The sequence below is a fragment of the Mandrillus leucophaeus genome, unplaced genomic scaffold (genome assembly GCF_000951045.1).
Source record: "Mandrillus leucophaeus isolate KB7577 unplaced genomic scaffold, Mleu.le_1.0 Scaffold9, whole genome shotgun sequence".
Classification (NCBI taxonomy): Eukaryota; Metazoa; Chordata; class Mammalia; order Primates; family Cercopithecidae; genus Mandrillus; species Mandrillus leucophaeus.
The window spans coordinates 8,982,783-8,992,980 of NW_012109807.1; the positions used below are offsets into that span (position 1 = coordinate 8,982,783).

At 54.0% G+C, this 10,198-nt stretch overlaps 2 protein-coding genes and 1 long non-coding RNA gene across 4 annotated transcripts in view; 2 read left to right on the forward strand and 1 right to left on the reverse strand.

The window, feature by feature from the left end:
• Nucleotides 1–4,181, forward strand: part of ANKRD23 (ankyrin repeat domain 23) — a 15,039-nt gene extending 10,858 nt beyond the window's left edge. Inside the window, exons 4-9 of one of the 2 annotated variants that reach the window (XM_011969634.1) lie at nucleotides 765–890; nucleotides 1,140–1,238; nucleotides 1,328–1,426; nucleotides 1,551–1,649; nucleotides 1,820–1,918; nucleotides 2,001–4,181. In XM_011969634.1, the coding sequence (XP_011825024.1) occupies nucleotides 765–890; nucleotides 1,140–1,238; nucleotides 1,328–1,426; nucleotides 1,551–1,649; nucleotides 1,820–1,918; nucleotides 2,001–2,096 (618 nt within the window). In that variant the 3' untranslated portion in view covers nucleotides 2,097–4,181. The remainder of the gene's footprint in view (nucleotides 1–764; nucleotides 891–1,139; nucleotides 1,239–1,327; nucleotides 1,427–1,550; nucleotides 1,650–1,819; nucleotides 1,919–2,000) is intronic. The other variant, XM_011969635.1, reaches the window with a different exon arrangement.
• LOC105531662 lies at nucleotides 2,849–3,712 on the forward strand. Its single transcript, XR_001004841.1, has 2 exons — nucleotides 2,849–3,123; nucleotides 3,536–3,712. It is a non-coding gene; the product is annotated as an uncharacterized LOC105531662 (long non-coding RNA).
• Nucleotides 4,182–7,982: 3,801 nt separating the features above from the next.
• Nucleotides 7,983–10,198, reverse strand: part of CNNM3 (cyclin and CBS domain divalent metal cation transport mediator 3) — a 33,400-nt gene continuing 31,184 nt past the window's right edge. Inside the window, exon 7 of the mRNA XM_011969680.1 lies at nucleotides 7,983–9,328. Within this exon, the coding sequence (XP_011825070.1) occupies nucleotides 9,264–9,328 (65 nt within the window). The 3' untranslated portion in view covers nucleotides 7,983–9,263. The remainder of the gene's footprint in view (nucleotides 9,329–10,198) is intronic.

Below are 10,198 nucleotides of genomic sequence, written 5' to 3' on the forward strand. Positions count from 1 at the left end.
CCGGATCTCAGCTCACTGCAAGCTCCGCCTCCCGGGTTCACGCCATTCTCCTGCCTCAGCCTCCCGAGTAGCTGAGACTACAGATGCCCGCCACAACGCCCGGCTAATTTTTTGTATTTTTTAGTAGAGATGGGGTTTCACCGTGTTAGCCAGGATGGTCTCGATCTCCTGACCTCATGATCAGGAGGTGATTAGCCGGGCATGGTGGTGGACACCTGTAGTCCCAGCTACTTGGGAGGCTGAGGCAGGAGAATGGTGTGAACCTGGGAGGTGGAGCTTGCAATGACCCAAGATTGCGCCACTGCGCTCCAGCCTCGGCCTCCCAAAGTGCTGGGATTACAGCCGTGAGCCACTGCACACGGCCCACATGTCCCCTTTCGTGACACCAGTCACACTGGATTAGAGCCCACCTTAACACAAGTCGTACCAGTGAGGGACCCACCGTACTGCGGCGTGACCTCATCTTGAACTAATTCCATCCTCAGTGACTCTGTTTCCAAATAAGGTCACATTCTGAGGTACCTGGGGTTAGGACTTCACATGAATCTTGGGGAGATACAAGTCAATCCGTAACACACACACTCACACACACACAGTCTATTCAATCTCCTGGGGTGGGATTAGAACAAGAAACTGCATTAGTACAAGCCGGCAGTGCTCCTCGGTCGGCTGCCTGGGACCCGTGGGCCAGGCTGGTGGAGCTGTGACCTCTTGGGCACCTGCGGCCTTCGGGAGTGATTTGGTCTTGTCTTCAACTGACCCAGCCACAGCCCCAGGCCCAGGTGGAGCCTGTGGACCTGGAGATGTTCCTGAAGGCAGCTGCTGAGAACCAGGAGTCCCTGATTGACAAATACCTGACAGACGGAGGGGACCCCAGTGCCCATGACAAGGTAGCACAGTGGGGGTGAGTCGGCTGGCAGCAGCTGCAGCTGCAGGAGCGCTGCCTTCAGTGTGTTCAAGTCCTGGCCTGGGAGGCTACAGGGATTTTCACTTTCATGGGCATGAATCCAGTGATGCCTCCCAGAGGGCGGGGAGGAAGCAGCAATTCCATTCAGGGACCTGGCCCTGGGAAGGGGACGGCATGGGGTCTCCAGGGTTAGCTGCACTCCCTCTGCCTAATCTCCCATCTCTGCCCCCAGCTCCACCGCACCGCCTTGCACTGGGCCTGTCTGAAGGGTCACAGCCAGCTGGTGAACAAGCTGCTGGCGGCAGGTGCCACCGTGGACGCGCGGGACTTGGTAAGGATGGGGAAAAAGGCCCAGCCTCTGGTCCACACCCGGTTTCGCATCCCAGCAGCTCTGAGTGCTTGGGTGCTTTTGTTTTGCAGCTGGACAGGACACCCGTGTTCTGGGCCTGCCGCGGAGGACATCTGGACATCCTCAAACAGTTGCTTAACCAGGGAGCCCGGGTCAACGCCCGGGACAAGGTGAGGGGCACGGTGCTTTGGGGGCCTGTCCGGAACACAGGAGGGGAGAAGAGAGCACGTGTAGTCCCGTGGGTTGGGCAGGGCTCGCCAATCCACACCCAGCACTGACCCCCACTTCTCTCAGATTGGGAGCACCCCCCTGCATGTGGCAGTACGCACCCGGCACCCCGACTGCCTGGAGCACCTCATCGAGTGTGGCGCCCACCTGAACGCACAGGATAAGGTAAGGCAGGCGCTTGGTCTTTTCCCGCTTGGGAGCTCCAGAGGGGCAGGGACTGAGGAGCCCCAGCCGGGACCACAGGTGCTGTGTGCTCGGGGACGGCAGCCCTGACCTGCCCGCATGAGGACGGCAGCACGCAGACACAGGAGCTTGACCGCCTGCCTTCTCAGCAGGAAGGGGACACGGCTCTGCACGAGGCCGTGCGGCATGGCAGCTACAAAGCCATGAAGCTGCTGCTGCTCTACGGGGCCGAGCTGGGGGTGCCGAACGCGGTGAGTGTGGGCGCAGCCCTGGCTCCTGTCCTGAGGGTGGGTGGAGCGCCTGCAGGGGACTGACCCATACCGTTGTTCCCAGGCCTCCGTGACCCCGGTGCAGCTGGCTCGAGACTGGCAGCGCGGCATCCGGGAGGCCCTGCAGGCCCACGTGGCGCATCCCCGCACCCGGTGCTGACCCTGACCGCAGCCCGGGCCTTGCGCACCTGCCACCATTCCATCCCATGCCCCGCCCCCGCGTCTGCGCCTCTGTGGTTCCTGCCCTCAGCCCCGGTTCCTGCCTCTGGGGTCTGTGCCTCCTCAGCAGCCCTTGCAGAACTGAGTGGTGGCACCGGGCCCAGCAGGCAGAGAGAGGGGCCTCCCTGGCTTCGACGGTCAGGGGAGCCTCGTTCCCTCCCAGGGCTGGAGCAGAGGACCACGAGGCAGCGGAAAGCGCGGGTCCAGACGAGGGCCAAGAAGGGGAGGAGAGTGAGGGCCAAGACCGGAGCCCGAAGGGAGCAGTCCCAGGCTGGAGCCACCCGGGGCTGGGTCTGGGAATCCTCAGTGTCCACTTGTCCCAGGTTAGGGGCTTGCCTTGCTCTCCCCAGGGCCAGTCTCTGCGGGTGGGGACTCAGCCTGGGGCCGGCAGATGCCATCCAGGATATACAAGGGGCAGCCCAGGCAGGCCGTGCAGGGTCCGGGCCTGTCCGCAGCTGGTGGATGCCCATGGGCAAGGCTTTCTCCGGGGATCCCATTCCTGTCAGTAGCAACCCTGGCAGTGTCTGGAGCAGCTCCAGACAACGTTGGTCGTAGGGACTCTGGAGGTGGGTTCTGGCCGTCTGAGGTCTCAACAGGTTTGAGGCCCCACAGCGACAGAAGTCCAGGACCCACTAGGTTGCCTCAGAAGTCCTAAGACTGATGAGCTGGAGCACGTATTTGAGAAGCCTTGCACCCACGGTGCACTGGTCCTGGTCAGGCTGGCCTGGCACACTGTCGCCTGCAGGCGGCGCTCATGGGGAAGTGCCTGGGCACCGGGGATTGCTTGTGGCCCACTCAACTCTTGGGGCGGTGGCCCGTAATCCGTTTGCCTGAGGCTCTTATGTCCCTGGAACTGGAGCTTGAGCTCTTGCCTGGAACCCTGCAGCTGCGCCCACCCTGCTTGATCCCACCTGAGAGGCCAGGACACTGAGGGACTCCGAACCCAGCCCACAGGGAAGCAGGGGGAGGTGAAGCCCTCCCCCCGCCCCGCGCCGGCTCTTCCTATCCCTTCCCTGCTCTCTGGTGGTCTAAGGACCCAAGCTCCCTAGACTTCTTCCTTTTCCGCTGTCTGTACGTTTCAGATTACACCGGTGTAGACCTGTACTGCTGGCGGGGCTGGGCCCCTAACGCCAGAAAGTGAATCTTAGCAAGCTCTGCCCTAAACTGAGAACCATGTGCTGAGGGAAGGGCTGAAAGGTGAAGGCTCAGCCTCCCTCACATGGGTCCCGGGTTACATTAGGTACCGGGCTGATAGGCATTTGGCCATGCTTCTTTTTAAGTCTGCCTTTGGTGGCCTTCTCAGGCCCACAACAAGGCTGTTACGAAGTGGAAAAGCTGACCAGTGCTCCACACTCGGGGCACATACCTTTCCATGAGCAGCTCCTGCCCTGTGGCGACAGAGCCAGCGTGCACCAGACGCGGGTGCCACGGCGAAGCCGGCGTTCAAGACCACGGAGAAGACAAATCCTCATCTAGAAATGAGGACACCTCAGTGACAAACACCCCTTTTTATACCGATCAGTACCTTCTGTTCATTAAAACGGGCTATCCATTACAGCTAGTTGTCTTTCCTGGGCTGAGAGGAGCCCATGCTTCAATCACCAGGGACTGTCTGCTAGGGCCCAGGCCTGGTAGCCATGCCGGCCGGCAGCAAGCGGCACGAGTGCAGAGTGGGCAGGATGCGGGGTCCTAGCACTAGGCTCTTGTGCTTAATGCATCTCTGCTCGCTGACGACAAGGTCAGAGAGCAGTGGTTCTCCACCTCAGCTGCTTGTCAGAATCACCAGGAAGGTTTAAAAAGTCCTGATGTCCACACCCTAAGTCAGAAGCCCTGAGGGGAGGATCCAGGTATTCTCATGCAGAGGCCATGCTTGTCTATGTGGGAAATCCTACGAATCTCTAGAAAGCAGACACCTAGGGAGTCCAGCAAATCTCAGGTGCAAGATAAACACACAAAACCTGTTTCTACCTCCTGGAAATGAACATATAGACACAAAAGTTAAAAATATGTACTGTTAACAATTGCTTAAAAACTGAAATACTTAGGTTTAAATCTAACAAAATAGGCAAGGACTTGTATGCTGAAAATTACAAAACATGATGAAATCAAAGATTTAAATAGACATGCCATGTTCACAGATTGTTAGACACAATAAAGATATCAATTCTCCTCAGGTTAACATACAGGTTGAATGCAGTTCCTATCAAAATCCTCAAAGATGTTTTGTAGATGTAGACAAGGTTATTCTAAAATCCGTATAAAACTTTATAGCAAAAATATTTTGAAAAAGAATAAAGTGAGAAGAGGAATCCGTCCACCTGATTTCAAGATCTACTATATAGCTATGTGAACCAAGAGTGCAATGCTGGCAGAGGGACAGACACACACATTGACAAAGCCAAGAACATCATGGGAACAGGACCACACAAATATGCCCAGCTGACTTTAAGGTGCAAAAGTAATTCAATGGAGGAAGGACAACCTTTCAACAAACGGTGCTGGAGCAGCTGGAAAACGATACGCTAAAAAAAAGAACTTTAGCCTAAGTCTCACACATTATACAAAAACTAACATGGCTCACATACATACTTAAATGTAAAACTATAAAACTTTTAGGGAGAAACAGACAACCTTTGGGATCTAAGACTATGTAGGGTTCTTTTTTGAGACGGAGTCTCGCTCTGCCGCCCAGGCTGGAGTGCAGTGGCGCGATCTCAGCTCACTGCAAGCTCCGCCTCCCGGGTTCACGCCATTCTCCCGCCTCAGCCTCCCGAGTAGCTGGGACTACAGGCGCCCGCCACCTCGCCCGGCTAGTTTTCTTGTATTTTTTAGTAGAGACAGGGTTTCACCATGTTAGCCAGGATGGTCTCGATCTCCTGACCTCATGATCTGCCCGTCTCGGCCTCCCAGAGTGCTGGGATGACAGGCGTGAGCCACCGCGCCCGGCCTTACGTAGAGTTCTTAAATGCAACACTAAAAGCAACAGTCTATAAAGGAAAAATCAGTAAAGTGGACTTTATCAAAACTGAAAACTTTTGCTCTGTATAAAACCCCAAGAGGGTGAAAAGATGGCCGGGCACAGTGGCCCACATCTGTAATTGTTGTAATTTGGGAGGCTGAGGCAGGCAGATCACTTGAGCTCATGAGTTTGAGACCAGGTGTGGGCAACATGGTACCCCATCTCTATAAAAAATTAGCTGGGCGTAGGCCGGGCATGGTGGCTCACGCCTGTAATCTGAACACTTTGGTAGGCTGAGGCAGGCGGACCATCTGAGGTCAGGAGTTTTGAGACCAGCCTGACCAACATGGAGAAACCTCGTCTCTACTGAAAATACAAAATTAGCCGGGTGTGGTGGTGCATGCCTGTAATCCCAGCTACTCAGGAGGCTAAGGCAGGAGAATCGCTTGAACCCGAGAGGCGGAGGTTGCAGTGAGCCAAGATCGTGCCATTGAACTCCAGCCTGGGCAACAAGAGCAAAACTCCATCGCAAAAAATAAATAAATAAAAATAAATTATCTGGTCGTGGTGATAGTCCCATCTACTTGGGGAGCTAAAGCGGGAGAACTGCCTGAGTCCAGGAGTCAAGTACACAGCGAGCCAAGACTGTGCCACTGCACTCCACCCTGGGTGACAAAGTGAGACTCTGTCTCAGAAAAAAAAAGGGGGGGTAGGGATGAAAAAGATAAGCTACAGACCAATGCAAACCAAAAATCCCATAAAGCAATCTCAAAACTACTCTCAAAACTCAACAGAAAAAACAATCCAATCAGAAAAGGGTGAAAGACAGGGATATTCCACTGCAGGGGAACACGGGAGGTGTCCATCACTGGGAAACGCAAATGAAAAACCACCGTGAGGCATCACGACACACCTGTCGGAACGGCTGAAGTAAAAACACGACACCACCAAGTGCTGCGGAGGATTCGGGGAAACTGACTGTCCTAGGTTGCTGGTGAGGACGTAAGAGTTTGACGGTTTAAAAAACGAAACATGCAACAACCCTATGGCCGAGCATTTACACTCCTGGAAAACTAATCTTTACACAGAAACCTGTACATCAACAGTCGTAGCAGCTTTATTTGGAATAGCCCCAAAATGGAAACATCCCAGGTGTCCTTCACGGGACCAATGTGTACACCACGCAATACCACTCAGCAACAAAAAGGAGCAAACTGTGAACACACACATGCAACGCCTGGATGATCTCCGAGAAGGACACTGACTGGAAAAAGACAATCCCACCAGGCGCGGCGGCTCACGCCAGCACTCTGGGAGGCCGAGGCGGGAGGATCACGAGGTCAGGAGATCGAGACCATCCTTGCTAACACGGTGAAACCCCGTCTCTACTAAAAAATACAAAAAAACTAGCCGGGCGAGGTGGTGGGCGCCTGTAGTCCCAGCTACTCGGGAGGCTGAGGCAGGAGAATGGCGGGAACCCGGGAGGCGGAGCTTGCAGTGAGCTGATATTGCGCCACTGCACTCCAACCTGGGCAACAGAGCAAGACTCTGTCTCAAAAAAAAAAAAAAGACAATCCCAAGTGCTTACACACTATGCTCCCATTTATACAACATTGTTGACATGACAAAATAAGAGATGGAACGATTAGTGGTTGCCAGGAGTTAGGGGTGGCGGGAAGGGAGATCCTTGTGGGGATGGGATTTATCGTGATTGCAGTGGTAGTTACACAGATGTACATATGACACATGATTTGGGACTGTCCACCCACACTGCACCAGTGTCAAAGTTTTCCTTGGAATACTGCATTACAATCACGTAAGATGTAACCACGGAGGGAAACCAGATGAAGGCTGCGTGAGGCCCTTATCTTTACAACTTCCTATATTCTGAAATTAGTTCAAAATATAAAGTTAGGAAAAAAGAAAGCAACAGCTCTAAGTGCAGCATGACATCCTGGATTGGCTGCTACAGCAGAAAAAGGACATTGGGGAAAAATGGTAAAATCCAAATAAACTCTTAATAGTACGATTGCACCAATGTTAATTTTTTAGTTTTGTTACATGTACCAAGGTTATATGTAAGATGTTAACATTAGGGGAACCTCGATGAAAGGTGTATGAACCTCTTCTGTGAATCTGGACATGGTGGCTCACGCCTATAACCTCAACACTTTGGGAGGCCGAGACAGGAGGATGGCTTGAGCCTAGGAGTTCGAGACTAGCCCAGGCAACATAATGAGACCCTAGCTCTACAAAAGATTAAGAGAATTAGCTGGGTGTGGTGGTGCATACCTGCAGTCCCAGCTACTCAGGAGGTTGAGGTGGCAGGATGGCCTGAACCAGGGAGGTCGAGGCTGCAGCAAGCTGTAATCACACCACTGCACTCCAGTCTGGGTGACAGAGCAAGATCTTGTCTCAAAAAATAAAAATAAAAAATAAAATAAATAAAAAATTGCAAACTCTGATGCCCAGACTCTGATTAAATCACAAGCTTTGGTGGCAGGTCCAGGTATTTTTAATTTGCCAGGTGATTCTGATGTGCAGCCAAGGTTAAGAATCACTGTTCTTAGCTCACGCCTGTAATCCCAGCACTTTGGGAGGCCAAGGCGGGCAGATCACCTGAGGTCAGTTCGAGATCAGCCTGACCAACATGGTGAAACCCTGTCTCTACTAAAAATACAAAACTTAGCCGGGTGTGGTGGTGGACACCTGTAATCCCAGCTACTCAGAGGGCTGAAACAGGAGAATGGCTTGAACCTGGGAGGTGGAGGTTGCAGTGGGCCAAGATCGCACCACTGCACTCCAGCCTGGGCAAGAGAGTGAGACTCCGTCTCAAACAAACAAAAAAATACTGTTCTGGAGACAGGATTTTAATGCATCTGTTTCCAAACCGGGCTTGCTCTCACAGTTGATTCCTTGAGGACAATTTCTAAGCAAGCATACCACTGTTCTTTTGACCTTCAGTCCCATTTTTAAGGGTCCAAATTCCTTTGAGAAAAGTTCCAGAAATCCTCCTCCCTCCCTACCCAATCTATGATCCTGTGTCCTTGTGATGCCCATTTCCACACAGCTGAAGAACTATGGAAGGAAAATGTAGTAAATTAGAAGAAAAAGACAAATGCCTTCCAGTTCCCACTTCTCTAAAACCCCATAGCTAGGAACAGAAAAAAACGAAAAGACTTGAAATGTTCTAGAGATATAATAAAAACTGATTTTTTTTTTTAAAGAGGATCCACCTGGTTTCTAAAGCCTCCCTCGCCGCTCTCTGCACATCGCACCACACAGCACCTGCAGGGAGGCCGTGGAGAGGTGCGGAGCAGGTGCAACAGGCAGCTACGCTCCCAGGGTCACACAGCGGAGAGAGGATTCGATGCAGCATGACGATCCCTTCCTCCCAGGCGTGACCTCTTCTCAGAACACAGGAACTGACAACGCTGTGAGTGGCAACTCAGCAGGTGGGCAGAGAAGCAGAAAGGAGCCCTCAGCACCACTAGGCCAGCTCTCAGGATCAGAGGAGCAGCCTCCAGGGAGGGTGCAGGGCTACAGGGACAGCCTTCGGGCAGTGGAGCTTCTGGTTTGGCACATGGGAAAGGCTGGGGCACATGCTCTGAAACATGACACCGTTAGGGAAGCCAGAAAGGATGCCATGGACAAAGCCATCGATTTGAACCCCCAGCCAAAATGGGTGCACTTGGCCTGCTCAAAAAGTGCTGCCAGCAGCGATAGGTTGGCAAATTAAAAGCAAACGAGTACAGGTCACGGCCACATAAAGGCAGTAACTGCACTCACAAGGTGGCTCGGCCCGAAGAGGTCTGAATCTGAATACACCACACGGTCCCAGCCTCGGGGGAGAAGGGGAAGGCTGGGCCCTGGGGACTAGAGATGATGGCATTCCTTTCGTTCCTTCCTGACGCGGGCCTGGAGGGCTGTGCCCTGGTGACTCCTGTCTCCTAAAGGAGGGCAGGACCGGCTGAAGGATCCAGGCAGTGATGTCTAGTTCTGAGGACACCCAGGACCTGCATCTACAAGGGCCATCTAAAACGTGGCCTGGAGGGGATGGGGGCAGGCGGGCACGAAGCTTCTGCTCAGCTCACTCCAGCTCCCCACGTGCTCATCTGTTCCCCAGATCTGGGGCTGCCTAGTGAGCAGTTAAACACCTGGGTTCCGCCCGGGGCTGCCTTCCACCGGGATGCCGGGCCTGCTGTGGCTGGACCCTACAGAAGACAAGGGAAGGAAAATTCACATCAAAGCTGGTAAAGGGACCTGTCAAAACCAAGTGCCAAATCCTCTGTGGGACAGGAAGGGGCAGCTAAGACAGGGGCTTCAGGAGGCCTTGGGAGGTATCAGAGCAGAGCCAGGAGCGATCGGTTAGCAGATGGTCAGCCAACAGATGCCTTCCCTGGGACATGGGGGAAGCTGGGGCTGTGGATTTCTGGCCCCAGGGGGTCCCAGGTCATTATACTGAACAAGAGGCACCTTCCCGGGACAATACAGCACCCCGTGCTGGAAGGAAGCACCATTTTCCACAGTGGAAGAGTCTCATGACCCCTCCTGTCTTCCAGAAGAATGGAAGGGAGCGCCCACCCCGCACCCCTGGAGAAAAAAGGCCCCCAGCCTGGGGAGCCGAGGGCTCTGCTCCTCCCACAGCTGAAGGGCCAGGAGAGGAAAGTGAAGGGGCAGGGAGAGGGAAGATATTTACCTTGGGTGTGCGCTGAAAACAAAAAACGCGCACTAGTCCACAGTCATTTATCAACTGCAGTTTCCAACTGTGCCAAAGAGGGAAAGGTCTACTGGGAAGGCTAAAGAGAGCAGAGAGAGAAAGAAGAGGAGAAGCTATTGAGCAGAGATGGCTGTGCCTCTTGGCTCCGGGCAGCACCATGGAGAGGGCTGATGCCCCGAGCAGGGGAAGCCAACGGGGAGCCGGCAGCCGCAGTGCTGGCGCTGCACTGCCCCACAGCCTGGCTCAGGACGGCCGGCTGAGGAAGCCGGGAGCACAGCATGGAGGGCTGCACAGCATGGGGGCTGCCCTTCCCTCGGCCATACAGTTCCACGGAGAACTGACGTGGAGGACCTACCCTCGGCCA